The sequence below is a fragment of the Arvicanthis niloticus genome, chromosome 20, assembly GCF_011762505.2.
Source record: "Arvicanthis niloticus isolate mArvNil1 chromosome 20, mArvNil1.pat.X, whole genome shotgun sequence".
NCBI lineage: Eukaryota > Metazoa > Chordata > Mammalia > Rodentia > Muridae > Arvicanthis > Arvicanthis niloticus.
In genome coordinates, this window is record NC_047677.1 from 42,788,089 (window position 1) to 42,806,041 (window position 17,953).

The 17,953-nt window shown below is 48.1% G+C and overlaps 1 protein-coding gene across 2 annotated transcripts in view; it reads right to left on the reverse strand.

The window, feature by feature from the left end:
- Trappc10 (trafficking protein particle complex subunit 10) overlaps nt 1–12,458 on the reverse strand; it is a 59,319-nt gene extending 46,861 nt beyond the window's left edge. For both annotated transcript variants that reach the window (XM_076916815.1, XM_034524114.2), the window contains exon 1: nt 12,250–12,458. In XM_076916815.1, coding sequence (XP_076772930.1) covers nt 12,250–12,316 — 67 coding nt within the window. In that variant the 5' untranslated portion in view covers nt 12,317–12,458. The remainder of the gene's footprint in view (nt 1–12,249) is intronic.
- Nucleotides 12,459–17,953: the final 5,495 nt, after the last annotated feature.

Genomic DNA, 17,953 nt, shown 5'->3' on the forward strand with positions numbered 1-17,953 from the left:
GAGTAGGTAGAAAAGCAGGCTGTTTCCTGCCTAAAGTAAGTGGCTAGCTTCAGGAACCCGTGCACTTCCCTTCATGGTTGAACTGGGGCCCTTCACAAGCCTCCGCAAGGCTGACTCTCACAGAATGAGGTCTGCCTTGGAAGCCGCTCAGCCCAGCCTCCTACTTTCTAATACCACAAAGGAGCCAGAGGCTCCACACAAGAAAGCAAGCCTGAGACGTTCTGCCCAACAGTCACTCAGAACCAACAGCCCTGAATGCACAGAAGACGTCCGCAATAAAGAGAAGGAAATGCACACGAGCCCAACTCAGACTGGGTGTTTAAGCTGTGAGCCTGGACTCTGGAGAGGTTGGAGGTAATCAGACGAGAGCACAGCCGGCCTGGAAGACTCAGGTCTCACTGCAGACTGCTGTTGAGCTTGTCATTCAGCCTGCATCCTAACTTCAACACAACTCTATAGTCTACTTGACTCTCCTGAAAGGACAACATGATCATAACATACATAACTACAAAGGGAAGGCTTCCATAGACAGCTAACCTGTCAGACCTAGGGTCCTCTGAAAGAGAAGGCACTCTCCTGCCTGCGTCAATTGATTGTGAAGAGGAGACTGGGAATGGATTCGAGCCAGTAGCACAGTTGCTTATTTTGCCAGCATGAGCCAAAAACAGATCCTGAAGATTACACTGCAGTATCGGATCTCCATCCAGGGAGAGAAATGGCACAGCTGGGCACCAGGAAATGGTGGCTAGTGTGGTGCTGGAAAGCTGACTGCCTAGTCCTGACTGACAGCATGCACCTGCATTTGTCCTTCCTATCCCTTGTGCTCTTGACAGGAAAGGGAAAGGACAGGTCTCAGCAGGGCCAGTCAGGGGGTATGCTGACAGCAGAGTAAGTCACAGACACACACACATACACACACACATATACACAAACACTCACACACACACTCACACATGCACACACACACGCACGAACATACACTCACACACTCACACACACATTCACAGACACACACACATGCACGCACGCATGGGCACACACACTCACACACACACTCATGGGGACACACACACACACACACACACATGCTCCAAGTGCGGCCTGGCAGAAGCCATCTCAAATCTGCTGTGATTTCCACCCTGCTCATTTCCTTGCTAGTCATCTGAGAAATCAGTACAGGGAGAACTCCCCAAGCCACTCTCCACAGGAAACCGCTGCACAGAAGGCCTGCGAGCGAGCGCAGCTCAGACAGTAACAACCCTTCCTTCATTCTGTAATGAGTTAGCCTGTACCTGTGTCCTCATTTAGTGGTACAGACCATACACTTGCCATGTGCAAAAGTATCATCTGACACACTGGGTCACCTCAGAGGTGACAAGCTCAGGTGACAGAACACTCTGGATGCATTCACAGGCAGCAGACAGCACATCTCACAGCTCTGAGGCTAAAAGCCCAAGAACAGAGGCACTGCCTGCTGAGGGCTGGCTCCCAATCCTCTTGTTCTGTGTCTTGTGTCATGGAATGGGTGAGGAGTTCTTAGGCGCTTTGGTAAGAAGACTAATACCCTCTAGTGGGGGTTCTGGCCCAGCATTTCTGAGACTTCAGGTTAGCCTGTGAAGGAAGACAACTGTGTATACAGTGGTGGTGGGAGGGTGCTTTCCAACAGGCCAAGGCCAAACAGCTGGGAAGAGTCCAGAAGACCTGCACCACCCTCTTCAGGAGCAGGACACTAAACTAAGCTCTCCACAAAGACCCCCTGTGGAACTTGAACTCAGGTTGTTAGGCTCACACAGTAAGTGCGGAAGACCTGAGGAGCCCCCTGGATGGCTCCAGTTTGTAGGCTTTTGCCAGAGCAGACAGGAGCATGGTGACTGCCTGGGTGAATCCTGTATATCAAGAAGAGCCCTGACAGCTCTGGGCCAAGGGTTCCTCACTTGCTTTCCCATGTTCTCTCCTCCTCACCCTAAAGTCTTTGTTCAAAAACAACCTTCTCAACGGGGTCTAACTGCAGCTTCAAAACTGAAAAAGAAAGAAAGAGAAGACTCTGGCAAGCCCAGCAACATTACAGCACCTGGCACGGCTCCACACTTTTCGTGGGCTTCATCACAAATCCTACCCAGAGAAGGATCGGACCATGAGCGCATCGATCTCCTTAGACTGGGCCCATATTCCAGGTACAGCCCAGCACAGCACAGCACAGCACAGCACAGCCCAGCACAGCCCAGCACAGCACAGCCCAGCACAGCACAGCACAGCCCAGCACAGCACACAATGTGGGGAAAGAGAGGCAGAGAACCACTGGAGTCAGCAATTGCTCACCTGAGAGTGGGAAATGTTCACATTCTTTTTTAAAATGTTTAAATTAATGTTTAAAAATATTTATTGGGAGGACAACGACTGCACATGAGCCATGTGTGCATGTTGAGGTCAGAGGTCAGCCTGCAGGAGTTGGTTCTCTTCTTCTACTATCTGGGTCCAAGGGATCAAACAAGCAGGTGCCTTTACCCACTGAGCCATTCTGTCAAACTTAAGTTATTTCCAATAAAGGGATAAACCTTTTTTTTTTTTTTTTAAGTTGCAATGGGGTGCTTAGGTAAAGGCGATGCCAGGGTAGAAGGTGGAATTCAGTTGTCCCTTACATCTGAGAGACTTGTCCCAGAACCTCAGTGGACACCAACCCCTGCCAATGCTCAACTCCCTAATCTGAGGTGGCACAGTTCTTGCCCAGAACCCACACACACTGTTGTACACACTGTAACAGCTAGCTGACTGCAGGCCTGATCTAATGTCAATGCTGCCTGTGCCTCAGTATACTTGATTTCAGTGTCATGGATGCAGAGGTTTTTCCCCAAGGAAAAAAAAAAGGATGTATAGGAGATAGAATGTTGAGTAAATAAAGCCTTGCAGTCTTGAATTCTAACTAAGACCATCTTTAAAATACAAAAAGACCCCACTGAAGAAGCCTGTGACAAACGTTCACATCAAGGTCAGTCTGTAGACTCCATTCCTATTGAGAGGAAGCAGGGCTCCTTGGATGACGGTGACTGTAGATCAGAGGCAGAACAGAGAGCTCAACAGTCAAGAATCGAGCAAAGCTCTGTGCCTCAGAAACCGAGGCTCTGACTAAACTGGTCAGAGATAAAAGTGTACTCTTTAAGGAAGTGACAACAAGTGACCAACCACACCAAGAATGCTCATGACACAGGGAGAGCCAAGCACTAGAAATATGCATGTATAAATGCTTTTAATTTAAATATTCCTTTCAACACATGAGGAAAATGTTCAGATTAGAATCTCCCACTTTGCAATCTTTAGGAGGTAGGGAGAGACAAGAGGACGTCAGGTGCTAAAGGAGGAGTGCACGCAGGTAGTGAGGCAATCTTGCAAAAGCTAAACAAAGGAATACAGTGCTGAGCTCCTCACTCAGGCTGACCAGACAGTGAGAACTTTGAGGGACAGCTGAGATAGAGCTGCAAAAACTGGAAGGCAAAAGGAACCAGAGAGCAGAAGTTCTAAGAGAACTAGCTTACTTAAAAACTTCATCTGGAAGGCTGGAAGATGGCTTGGCAGTTAAAAGCAGTTTGTTCTTCCATAGGACCCAGGGTCAAATCTCAGCACCAATGACGGCTAACAACCTCTGTAACTCCAGTTGTGGGGGGACCTGATATCTGCTTCTGGCTTCTGCACACATGCTGTACACAGACATATACCCAGGCAAATAATATACATAATATACATAAAATACAAAAAGATTTAAAAGCCCTTTATTTGAATACTAATTCAAACAATACTTTGAAAGTTAAGACGCACAGGAGACCAAGTACAGTAGTGTCATTAGCCCAGTGCTCAGAGGCTGGAGGACCATGAGTCTGAAGCCAGCCTGGGCCACACAGTAAGAGTCTGTCTCAAAAAGATACAGCAAGTTAAAATTCACTATCTCATAGGGTTTTTTGTTTTAATTTTAAAGTACAATTTAAGTATAATTTTTTGTAGCTATGTTTTTTAAAATTTACATCTTCTAAGATTTCTTTGTATTAGTGTGTGTGTGTGTGTGTGTGTGTGTGTGTACACTCATATATGTGTGTGTGCCTGCAGAATCCAGAAGAGGGTGTTGGGCCCCCAGAGATAGAGCTATAGGTAGCTGTGAACTATCCAACATGGGTCCTGGGTTGCCTCTTGACACCGAGCAGTCTTTGTAAACCCCTATAAAAGGGGCTACAGCACTGATAAGTCATTGTCATCTTGAGCTGAGAGGACTAGAGACGCAGCGGCTGGATGCAGAGCAGCATCCCTCCTACAAAGAGGGACCTCCAGAAGGAAAGCTCACAGCTTTTGAGGAAACCATGGAGTCAGCAAGACCCCCACCCATCTCAGATGCCATGAGTGATTAAAGAGAGCCAGGGGACTCCTCCTAAGTCCATGAGGAAGTCCTAAGGAGTCTTGAGTGACCATAACAAGGAGGTTACTGTAGGGTCACCAACATGGTCTTAAACACCCAACCAGAGAACATGACAAAGAGTAAAATATCCAGCAATATCCCAAAGCAATTTCCACAAGCACTGCCCAGATGCTCATCCTGACCCAGGTCAGCCAGGGGCTGGCACTTCTAAAGGCTCATAAAGGCATCATTCAGGTGGCCACTTTAACTGATGTAAACAGCTCCAGAGTTGTTAGGGCTCTGTTCATCTGTGCAGGGAAAAATCCATTTCCCACAGAGCACAGGAGATGCAAGAGTGCGCCATCCAAGCGGGAATCAACTAAAGCCCTACACTTTGTCTGGCCTGAGAGAAACTTGCTCCCCCGAGCTCAGTCCCTTCTACACACCCTTCTTGGACAGGTCGCACATTAGGACACCCTGACCCCTTTGGGGGCAGTCAGGGCCCCCGCCTTTCTGGGTTCCACTGGACAACTGCATAGCTCAGTAGTTCTTCCTGAGCACGCTTAGATCCTGAGGACTACACACACCTCTGTGGAACCCAAGCTCCTCTCCACTTCCTCACCAAGCAGACACACATGCACCTTGATCTTCAGCCTTCCCTAGTCAGAGCTGCTCAGGACTCCTGTGTTTTAACCTCTTGTCAGGCTGTGTCTTCCAGGGTTCAACAGTTCTAGCCCATGTGACACTCTGACAACACTCACCCCCTGGCACTGGGAGCCCCACTTCCCATAAGCCTCCTGGACTAGACAATGCAGACCTTCTAACAAAACTGCTCCAAGTATGGTTCTCTTTTCATGGCCTGCCAGGAACTCCTGCCAGGGTCATCAGCTAAGACAGGGCCAGGCATGCATCCCCCTTGCTCAGCTCCAAGAGGCTACTGAAAAAGAGACTTCCAACCAATACCCCAAGATTGGGTTCACAGCTCTACTGGGGCAGAGGGTGGCAATGTGAAGGAAGGCTGTGAATGAGATGTCAGAAAGGCAATGTCCCCTCAGTGTAAGCCTGGTGCGCAGCTCCGTTCCACAAACTGAGGAAGAGAAAAGAGTTCACCGAAGACATTAGAAGCAGCCCTATACCACAGAGCTGCTCCAGCTGTGAGGGAGGCTGCATACATTGTAGCTCACCCTAAGCAAACACTAACCAATCAGGACTGTCCTTGTTTACACCAGGAAACTGAGGCCCCACTGAAATGCAGTCCACTCCCATTGGGCAAGGACACCTCAGTGCTCATGCCTCTCAGGCTGTCCTCATCCACCACTGCTCACTGCCATGTGTTAAATTCGCGCTTCTCAATCTGGGGGTCACAACCCCTTTGGGAGTCAAATGACATTTCCACAGGGGTCACATATCAGCCAGCTATCCTGCATATCAGATATTTACATCATGATTCATAACAGTAGGAAAGTGACAGTTATGAAGTAGCAATGAAATATGTTTATAGTTGGGGGTCACCACGACATGAGGAATGCATTAAAGGGTCGCAGCATTAAGAAGGTTGAGAACCACCATACTAAATATACATGGTTTGTTCTAACAAAAGAAAGGAGGAGCTAGAGAGATGGCTTAGTGGATAAAGTGCCTGCCTTGCAAGGCTGGGCAGGGTCAAAGGTGGCTGTGGTTGGCTGTGGTATGTCTGTAATTCTAACTCGCAGGATAGCGGGTGGTAGGGAACACAGCAGAGCTCAGAACACATTTGTCAGCTGGTCTATGGTAGCCAATCAGTGAGCACCAGGTTCTGTAAGAGACCCTCTCTCAAAAGATAAGGTACAGAAGACACCCAACACTGACATCAATCTCTCTCCTTCACACATATATAATCACACACACACACACACACACACACACACACACACACACACACACACGGGGCGGAGGGTGAGGGAGAAAACAAGACATTTAAGAGAAAACACCTTCAAATATGAAACTGATAACAAGACATAGTATCTGGAAAATAGAATTGAGTTTTGCAACTCAATAATGTAATTTAAAATGAACAAACACTGTAACGAACATTTCTCTAAGAGCTGCATGTTGGCCTTGTCATCTGGAGACCGAGGCAGGAAGAGCTCCAGTTACAGGCCAACCTGGGCTACACGGAAAGAGTGAGACTGTCTCAGGACAAGCAAGAGAGAGGAATCTTCCACTACGGTGAAAAAGGCAGACAACAGGCTGTCAGTGAGGATGTGGGAAGCCGCACACTGCCAAGGATGTTAAACAGTATAACCACTTTGGGAAGAGTTGGCACTTTCCTAAAAAGCTAAACATAAGCTCACCATGTGACACAGCCACTCTCCTAGAATCCTCTACAAAATAAAAAATGTCCACACAAAGACATGCGGCACAATTACAAGAGCCAAATGTAGAAATAACCCAAACGTCCACCAACTAGTGACCAGACAAGTGAGGGACAGACTGCTCATACAGTGGCATTCTGTCCGGCCATCGTTGGGACCAACTGCTGTCAGAGGATGAACCAACGCACTTAGTTTATCAAAGACACCAAATGCAGAGAGCTTTCAGATTACTGGAATTACAACAATATCTGAGTCCTCCTCTAAATGCCAGGTGGGTCACAGCACAAGGCCCAGCCAGGACAGCAGGCCAGGCCTTGGTTTGGCTGTGATGTTAAACATGCTCTGACTTGTAGTTTTAAAAAAGTACCTAAAAAACAAAACAAACAAGCAAAAAAAGTACCTAAGCGCAGCTGCCAAGATCTTTCCAAATGCCCCCTAGCATACTGGTTAGCTTTCCTTTACTGGATAAACCCGTATTCCCCTGGTTAAAAGTCCAAACAGGATGCACAAATTCAGGTTTCCTAAGAACAAGGAAGGTAGTCCCCAGGCGTTTCCACACAGCACTTAGTGTACAGAAAGGAAAGAACACTGTGGCATTAGAGGTTCTACCTCATGGAAGCACTAAGAGACACCCAGCAGGATGTTCCCTGAGGGAATGCGTGCTCACTTAATCTACTCCACAAACAGACTCAGCACCCAGTACTTGCCAAGTGCTCTTCAAGGTGCCAAGGACACAGCAGTGAACCACAGATCCAGCCCCCTGTCATGAGGCTTTACACTCGAGCCTGGACTTCATGTGAGGAGAAACAATTAGCAAAGACAAAAACAAATATTTATGTTAGGAGCTTTGAACCAAGAAAAATGGGTGAAGCCAGCGGGATCCCAAACACGAGTGGGGTGTGAGAGGCAGAGCAGGCCTGGGGTTCAGTGACATTTGAGCAGATATCAGAGGTTGGGAAAAGAGGGAGGGAGAGGACTGAGCCCACTAGGCCAGTGGCAGTACAGGCTCTACAGCTCCCGCAGAGTCAGAGGCCAGTTTGGGAGGCTTCTGAAGGTCATTCTGTTTGCTTTGGTTTGAGTGGCGCTAAGGCAGAGCTCAGGGCCTTGCATATGCTAAGCAGGCACGCACCACTGGGCCATCCCTAGCCTTGGGAAACTTATTCTGAGAAGGAAGTGAACCAGTGGAGGTGCCTGAGCTGAGGTGTGTTCTGACTTCTCTGGAGACCACTGCAGGGATCCCACAGACAGAAAGAACGGACTGTGGTGGTGTGGGCCACCATAAAGGTGGGAAAGGGACTGGAACCTAGATGTATTTCAAACACAATAAAACAGGATTTCCTGAGACTGAATCAGACATAAGAGGACCGTTGGGAGTCAAAGTCATCAACCATGACTTAAAAACAAATACTCAAGTACTGTAAGTAGACTGACAGCTTGTGTTGGGAGCAGACACAGAGAGGGCGCAGCTAGAGTACAACAGGCAAGAAAAGACGGGACATAGGCAACACTCTGAGGAGGCTAGGAGGATAGAGACCCAGAAAGATGCTTCGGCCTGGAGTTTCTCTCCTCCTCACACAGAGGTGGGCACAGAGCTCAGCAAGTGACAGCAAAGCTGTTGGAGATCAGTCTGTGATGCCTCTAGAGACTCCACAGTCACACTAAACCATGTCATCCATGTGACCACACTGTATGCCAGCAAAGAACTCTCCCAGTACAACAACCCCGCTGTGACTGCTAGGACAGACTGAAGGACTTATTAAATGCAATAAGCAGGTGCCTTTAAACAACTGTGACATTCAAGGCACTGAGACCAGCAAAGGTTTAGGGATCTCTTCTTAGCTTCTTTTGCATGTATTCTTTCCTCTAAACTAACTATCCACTTCACAGCTGAGGTCCCTCAAGAATAAAAATGCCCAAATGGCCCCAAAGACACAAGTCCTCCTAACCAGCACAGGCAGAAACGGTACACATAACTGTATTAGGCTTGCTGTAGCAGTCCTGTAATCTCAGTTATTTGAGAGGCTTAAGCAAAAGAACCAAATTCAAGACTAGACTGGGCATCTTAGTGAGAAAAAGTCAAGACAGGGCTGAATACACAGCTCCAGAGCTGAGCACTTGCTGGCTAGTGTGAGAGCCTGGGTTCCATCCCCAGCACTTCAGGAGTGGGCAGGTGAGTACTGATGCCCTCTTCTTGCCTGGCTTGCCTGCAGACCTCTTCAGGCTCCTCCCACTGCTCAGTCACTGGCTGCTGCCCACTCCACCTGCACTTACTTTACTCATTCTAAGAAGACACACTTGACGGTTACTTTATTTTTGTACTTTCAGGCTGGGTAGGAAGTCCTAATCTATAAACTCTCATCTACAGGGGAAAGTCCAACTCCAATCAGGTACAACTCTGCATGCAGATCGGCTCATTTCTGCTGTCTTCTAGATCCGTCCCTAGTGACGGTCAATCATCTGGAGAGGACCACTGTCTATTAGGTGTTTCATCGTTCCAAGGTGACCACGCGTGCTAGTCACAGAGGGAAGCTACAGACTAAAGGACATCAACTGTCCTCACTGAATGAGCACACAGTAACAGGAACATGCCTTTCTTTCTAAAACAAAGAAACCTGGTTTTGAGGGAGAGAGACTAAGCTAAAACCTAAACTGTAAACAAGTGGATCAGCTGGTTTTCAGTGTCGTTGCGCATTTCTCATGATTAATAATTTTTTATGGTAAGCATCAGATTATTCTGACTACGTGATTCATCATCCAAGCCACTGCGGCGGGCTTCCCCAACTGCCCAGCTGGCACCCTGTACCACACAGATCCTCTCAGCAGAGGTACTCTCTCTCCACCATAGCCCACAAGGCAGGATGTTATGAATCTTCCAATGATGGTTAAAACCTACTGAAACTTCTATGCAGCCTCAAAACATTATTAAAATAACTCGGGAACATTTTCGAGTGAGACTCGATTCTGTGTCCCCCAACCTTTGAGAACTTTTCGTTCCTCTCATGCCCCTGATCTAGCACCGTCACTGTCCAGAGGAAAAGATGACGCTGGGAAGATAAGACAGCTCATAAAATACTTGCCCAGGAAGCATGAGGAGCCAAGTTTGGGTCTCTAGAACCCATGTGACAAGCATGCCATGATGACAGGCTTGCAATCCCAGCAATGGAGAGGTGGATACAGGTATTATTTCTCGAGTTACTAGCCAGCCAGACTTGCCTAACTGGTGAAGCCCAGGCTCCAGGGAGAGACACTGTATGAAGACACAAACAAACAAACAACAAAAAGCCCAGGTAGACAGCTCAGGTGGACCAACTCCTGAGTCTGATCGCTGTTCTCCACAGGTGCTCGAGTCTGCACATACACCACATACACCACACACACACACACACACACACTGATAAACATGAGCTCTGCTTTTTAAAGTGAACTCAGACTGGCTAGGTGAGCGCTGAAGGAGATCTAAGGTACAATTTTTTTTTGCATAAGATGGAACAGATTGTTTGGGGAGCAAATACTAAGAGAACCATAACACACAGCACCAACGTGTTGTTAAGAGTGAACTGGCCTTTGGGTAGACTTCAGAATTTCAGTCATTAGCTTATCCTTTAAAGCATAACAAGATAAAGAAGGAATGAGGTAGAATCAGAATGAGTGCTTGCCAAAGCTGCAGCCCCAGAAACATAAAAATGCCATTGGGTGTACGCTAAGTCAGATTTCCCGAGTGTCCAAAAAAAAAAAAAAAAAAGCCTTTTATTTTAAAGAGATTGCTTTTTCTTTTCTCTAAAACATCTTTGTCTTCTGAAACTCCAGTGAAGAACTGCACCCTCCAACTCGGGGACACCATTAGCACACTTTCTTCTGATGCTACTCCAAAGCCACGGGAATTCCCCACCAACACCCAAACTCCAACAGGCCTGCAGGAAGGCACCTGGCCTGGCGGCTGTGCTGCACACAGGAAGGTAAGAAGCTAACCAGAACACATTTCCAAGCTCTAGCTACCAGAATAACTAATTCTTTCTCTTCAGCCACAGCCGACACCTCGGAGCTCGCAGCTTTACCTTCAGAAGGGTCCTGATAAAATGTCTATGAAAGTTAAAATAGCTGTGTTCAAAGCTAAGGGTCGGTCGGTGGGGAAATGCAGTCAAGTAAGCGGGTGCCCCTATAGGTAGTAAGCATTCATCCAGAATTCCTATTGTGCGTAGCACTTGGGGATAAGTTCTCAGGGCCTGGAACACATTGAATCCAAACATGAACAGGGTGCGACTTCCCTGAGGGGATCAAGGAGCACCTGGTCGGGGTGGGGCAGCCTCCAGACCAGCTCTGCCACGTGTGTCCACCTGCCTGCAGGTGAAGTTTGGCAAGGCTTTCAGTTGCCAAGCATTCTGGGGAAAAAAAAAAAAAAAAAAAAAAAAACAAAACAAAAACTCCTGTTGAACTATGCAAGTCTCCCAACTTTATAGGAAACACATTCATCTCCCTGAGAAAGCTAATCTAACAATAAATCGATCAATCGATCAAAGTCTTTTTTTTTTTTTTTTTGGTTTTTCGAGACAGGGTTTCTCTGTGTAGTCCTACCTGGAACTCACTCTGTAGACCAGGCTGGCCTCGAACTCAGAAATCCACCTGCCTCTGCCTCCCAAGTGCTGGGACTAAAGGCGTGCGCCACCACCGCCCGGCTCAAAGTCTTTAAATATGAAATGTCTAGGAGGTTACAGGAAGGGACTGGGAGGAGCTCATTTATCCAGGGGCGCAAAGGAAAGAACAGAGCTGGGTGTGCTGGAGACCTTGGGAACCCAGGGGCCTAGCACCAGGTTTTGCAAATAGTGCTTCCTGTTTAGAAAAAAAAAAAAAAGAGTAAATTCATAACGTCAAGCACATACTGAACTGCCAACAGCCAAATATCACGCCTGTACTTTGAGAGACAGCAATGCAAAGCTGTCAAAATGTCAACCAACTTGCCCATACTTCCCATGAGTCCGTAGTTTGCAGAACTACTCAGTTCTGGAATTATGCTTTAAAATGAGGATTTTCTTTTTCTGTAGCAGAGAAACAATCTTTGTGTGTGTGTGTGCGCGCTCAGTGGGAGAAGAAACAAGTACAGAAGGAGATGTCCGAGCAGGAACTCGCTGGTAGAGCAGCTCAGGAAAGTGCCTATAGGCACAGGATGATTGGACCAGACGGAGCCGGGTTCTTTCCTAAGCGGCTTGGCCGGCCACCTGCCACTCTGGCTTGACTGTCACTAGAGAAAGAGCACCTGCGCTCTGCGGAGAGCCGGGCCTGCCCACCGGACTGCGGTCAGCGCGCAGAAGAGCCGACCCACAGGGAAGGCCGGCCCGGTCCCTAGCAGCTCTGACAGCACACGGCGAGCTGCTCCGGACCGCCCAGGGCAGGATCCAAAGCTCGGCGTGGGCTGCACAGCGGGTCGGAGGTCACCCGCGGAAAGGTCGGAGGTCGGCTGTGTCAGCGTAGGTAGGAGCTGCCCAGCCCGGCCGCGCCCCCCGCCCGGCCGGCCGCACTTACAGGTGACGATGGGCTTGTTCTCCATGGTGTAGACCACCGGTGGCTGTGGCTCCTCAGGGGCGTCCATGGGCGTCCGGCGTCACCGGCCCGGCCCCCCGCCCCCCATGGGCACCCGAGGCAGCGCGGGGCCCGCTGAGCCCGCGCCTCCTCGCCGCCGGCCCCCGGCAGCTCCTAGCCGGCCGCCCGCCGCCGCCGGCCGCGTTCACTTCCGGCCCCGGCGCCGTCGCGTGACCACTTCCGGGGCGCGCGACTTAAAGGGGCGGGCCTCGCCGCCGTCTGCCCTCCTACGGAAAAGGCCGCGTGCGGGGCGGACGGGCCGGGCGGGGCCGCCGTAGCTGTCAGTAGCTGGAGATGCCTCTGCCTCGGTTCTCGGGCAGCTGCCAGGGCCAGAGGGCGGCGCACGTGCCTGTGCTCCGTGACCCCAGCTTTGGTGACCCTTGGCCTCATCGGACCTGTCTAAACTGGATGACCCTCGGCCTCGCACCTGCGGGTGCTCCCTGACCCTCATCCTGCTCGCTTCTACCCGTGCGCCCCCACCATCCCATCTTGCGGAAATTCCCGCTATCTCCGAGGGAGCTTCCTCCTTTCCGGCCTCTGCGGGATGCCTTGGATCGGTGTTTACTCTTGGGCGAGCGAGCTCGGCTGTGCAGTGCCAAGCTGAGTCCCTTGCTTGCTCGTTAACACAGACTTGCCAAGTGTGCTGAGTCAAAGCAAGGCAAGATCGAAAGTGTTCCACCCATCCCATAACTTCTTTATGGTTTGGGGTCTTTTTGTTGTTGGTGGTTGGTTGGTTGGTTTGTTGGTTTTACCACCACTTGCTTCGTTTCCACCTGCCTTCAGCCCTCAGCACTCTTTCCCTTGGCTCTCAGAATGCTCCCCTGTGTCCTACCTTCGTCAGTACCGGCCACTTATAGCTGGTACTGTTTTGAAGCCGCTGGGTATTGTGAATGTGGCAAAATCAAATCTTACTTCGAACTCAACTCTAGTGCAAGTAAAGGTCTATGGGAACTTTTGCAAATGGGATTCAGTGTGCACATGGAATGTCTGAGCATGACTTGACTGTTGGGGAGTATGTTGGTGTGGGCTTTGGGGCAACTGGTTAGGGCAGCGGAAGCAGGTGGAGACTGCCAGGCACAGCCTAAAGCAGGGGTTCTCAAGCCGTGGGTCCCGAGCCTTTCGGCAAACCTCTAGCTCCAAAAAAAATATTTACATTATGACCCGTAACGGTAGCAAAATTACAGTTGTGAAGTAGCAACAAAAATAATTTTATTTTTTATTCATTTAATATTTTATTTTTTATTTAATATTTTATTTTTAATTTATTATTTTTATTTTAATTTAATATTTTATTATTTAATATTTTGATTTTGATTTATTTAATATTCTTATCTAATATTTATTTTTTTATTTGAGGGGGTCACCACAACATGAAAAACTGTATTAAAGGGTCACAACATTAGGAAGGTTGAGAACCACTGGCCTAGAGAGAGCACAACAAAAATAGGGGTTCAGAGACTCTGTGGATGTTCCAAAGGTTTTGGAACCCCATCCAGCTAAGTGCCTGTGAGATGTCAGCACAAAAACACAACTCTCACCTCAAATGGAATTCGAGATGGCTTGGTTTGGAGCCAAATTTGAGTGCCCGCCACGCGGGAAACAAGGATTTTGAAGAATCTACTAAGGCATCCTGAGTGGATCACCCCAGGTTTCACGATCCCACGTGGAAGCAGCTTGAAGTTTTATAGTAGCAGAACATAAAAAGTCATAAATCAAGACAATTTAAAATACATTGGTGAGTAAGTACATCAGAGAGGCCGTTTCAGCAAGGTGGTGGAATCTCTCCTGTTGGCCTCAAATAACAATCTTAGCTTTGGAAGTGGGGGAAGCTAGTGGTCTGTAAAATTAATAGATACCAAAAGGGTGTGTGTGTGTGTGTGTGTGTGTGTGTGTGTGTGTGTATCTGACACTGGGGTAGGCAATGAATGGACATTTAGGGGCTAACACTAGGCTATCATAAAATAACTAGCATCTAGGCCTGCTGCATCACAACCTCTCCACCTCGATGTATTGGGGATTAGTCAGTCCATCTTTGCAGACAAACCTCCTTTCCAGGAATTCTGGTTCACAGGAATGGGAGGCAGTGGGGCTTGTCGAGAGCAACAGAGACACTCAAGGCCAAGCAGTACATTCAGCTGAGACACCAGAGCAAGGACCCCGTCACCAGGCCACAGGCTTCCTCTGCAAAGTGACAGAAGGACTTCTGACTTCACATGTCTCTTACCCTGCTTCTTTAACAACTTAAACTCAAGTCTTGAGCCCAGGGACTCTGTATATCAAAGGCTGTGGCCAGGCCTGGCCTCAAAGCCAGAACTTGTCAGTCCCCGTCTCCTAATAAAGCAACGACTTCGATGTGATCTTATCAGGTTTGGCGATGGAGTCCCGCCAGTCAGAGGGACTGGTAAGGGGGGACCTGGAATGGTCTTTAACACAAACACACTTACAGGAGCTCACGAGGAGAAAAAGCTAACCGAGCTGTGAGCCAGAATGGAAGACAAGACGCAAGGCCTACGCAATCCAGAGACATCGCAGTGTGTTGCTTATCAAAGTCCAGCGGGCATCAAGAAATGACTGGACAGAAACAGGAAGTGTGAGGTTCCTCCAAGACAAACAACCCCAACAGAAAGCAGCCACCATGCCCCAGAGACTGTTTACAAAGGCCAACGAAACTATAGAGTGTATATTCAAGGGGCTAAATTAACATGAATGAGGGAAGGCTGCAGCAGAGTAACAAAGCATTTTTTTTATTTTTATTTTATTTACTTTTACGTGTATGGCTGTTTTGCCTGCATGTATGACTGTGTAACATGGACATGCCTGGTGCCCACAGAGGCCAGAAGAGGGCATTGGATTCCCTGAGACTAGAATTACAGATGGTTGTGAGCCACCATGTGGGCGCTGGAAATCAAACCCAGGTCCTCTGGAAGAGCAGTCAGTGCTCTTAACCACTGAGCCATCTCTCAGCCCTACAGCAGAAAGTATTTTAAACTAATCAAACGACTTGAAAGGTAGCTCAGTGGTTTAAATCTTGCTGCAATTGCAGAGGACCCAAGTTCAGTTCCCAGCTCTCACACTGGGCTGCACACAACCACCTGTGACTCCAGTTCCAGGGATTCTGACAATTTCTTCGGGACTCTCAGGAAACCCTCACACATGGCACAAACATATAAATAAAAATAAATCTTTTTCCCCAGACTTATTTATTTATCATGTATACAGTATTCCACCTGCATGTATGCCTGCTGCACAGATCTCATTACAGATGGTCATGAGGCACCATGTCCTTGCTGGGTATTGAACTCAGGACCCCTGGAAGAGGAGTCAGTGCTCTTAACCAAGAGGGACATGTTTGACTCCCATGGAACGGGAGTTGCCAATAGAGAAGGAAGTAAAACAGAAAAGAGAAGAAAGCTTGGCAAAATCTGAATGGGATACATACAAAGACCATAAGCAGGTGAGCTACTGAAAGGCAGCAAAGAAGAAGAAGAAAGGCAGAAAATATGGACATCACCTTCGCAGGCTTGATGGCAGGGGTGAAGCTGGCTTCTTAGCAGAAGCCAAATACCTGAAACAAGGTGGAAATTTAGTTTATTACTTTACTTAGTGAGTTAGCATGTGTATGTATGTGTGGCACATGTGCATGCATGTGCCAGGGGTTGCATGTGGAGGTCAGAGAAAACTTTCTCCTTCTACTTGGGGCTCAGCAGCAAATATGCCTTTACCCACCGAGCCATCTCACCAACTCTCTGAAATATTTAAAATACTGAATTTTAAAACATTTCAACCTCACAGGGCACCAAATACAAGTATTCTTCAAAAGGCCAGAAAATAATAAAGATGTCTCAGGAAACATGGCCAGAGGGCAGAGTGTACTAGACGCGGAAGACCTCCTCAGATGGGGGGAAATGGTACCAGATGAAGACACTGATTCCCAGGAAGGAAGGCACCCTCCTCAAAAAACAAACAAACAAACAAACAAACAAAAACCAAAGAAAAAACCCAACAAGTCAGGAAGTGGTAGTAAGACACTTTTTAATCCCAGCACTCGGGATAGAGGCAGGCAGAATTCTATGAATTCAGCTTGGTCTACAGAGTGAGTTCCAGAAAACCAGGGCTACACAGAGAGACCTTGCCTTGAATAAACAAAAGCAAAAACCAAAACAAACAAAACACAAACAAAAATAACCAAACAATAAATGTGCAAAACCAGGTTAGTCCCCCGCCCCCTTCAGAGGCTTTTCCTGACAGGCACACCTGTGAGGTGGTTTCAGCGTGGATGTAGAGGTGAAGCAGTCCTCTCATCTCTCACTACCAAAGCATAAAGTCTCTTGAATGTGTCAGCTCACGAGGTTATGAAGCACGAAATTCTGAGTGCTAAAAAGTTTCCTAAAGAGTTCTGTGTGAGGAGGGAAGGGAGGGGCTGTAAGATTAACTCCAAAAAGGATTTAAGATGATGTCAAGAACATAGACGGTCAGCCCCATAGCTGAACCACCAAAGAAAGGAATCAAAAAGATTTAGTGGGTTTCATTAATCCATAAAGAAGTCAAGACAAGACAGGAGGGGCTGGGAAGTGGCTCAACAGTAAAAAGCATTGGCAGTTCTTCTGGATGCCTGGGTTCAGTTCTCAGTACCAGCATGGCAGCAAACAGCCACGTTGTAATTCCAGTCCCAGGAGAGCCTATACCCTCTTCTGGCCTCTGTGGGCACCAAGCATGCACGTGGTGCACAGATAAACACACATTAAAAGAGGAAGAAAAGAAAGGACAAAAGAATAAAAACAAGAAAGGGGTTGGAGGTGGCTTTCTGGTAAAGTACAAGCTGAGAGTGTGTCAGACCCTGGATTAATGGCCAGCATCACAAAGGATAAACAAATAAAACAGGAGAGAGAGAGAGAGAGAGAGAGAGAGAGAGAGAGAGAGAGAGAGAGAGAGAGAAGTTCTCGTGGTGGCTTACTTAAGAATGGCTCCTGCCTGGCAGTGGTAGCACACGCCTTTAATCCCAACACTTGGGAGGCAGAGGCAGGTGGATTTCTGAGTTTGAGGCCAGCCTGGTCTACAGAGTGAGTTCCAGGACAGCCAGGACTACACAAAGAAACCCGGTCTCAAAAAAAACAAACAAACAAAAAAATGGGTCCCATAGGTTCATATATTATTGGAACTGTTTGGAAAGGATTAGGAGGTGTGGCCTTGCAAGAGTAGGTATAGCCTTGTTTGGGGTAGATGCTTTCAAAAGCTCACAACAGGCCCAGCCCCCTCCCACACACACATATGGACTTCTCAGACCTATGTACCATGTGACACAAGGCAAAACAGCCCAGAACACCTCAGTCAGTCATAGTGATGGTATTGGTGAGATATCTCTCTCTCTCTCTCTCTCTCTCTCTCTCTCTCTCTCTCTCTCTCTCTCTTTCTCTCTCTCCTTCCCTCCCTCCCTCTTTCACTCTCCTCTTTCCCTCCCCCTCTCTCTCCCTTCTCCTTTTTCTCCCCTCTCTCTCCCTTCTCTATTCTTTCCCTCTCTCCCTTTCTCTCTCTCTCTCTCTCTCTCTCTCTCTCTCTCTCTCTCTCTCTCTCTCTCTGCTTCCTGCCTGCATATCAGCCATGAGTTCTCAGCTACTGTTCCCATGCCTGCCTGCCTGCCTGCCTTCCA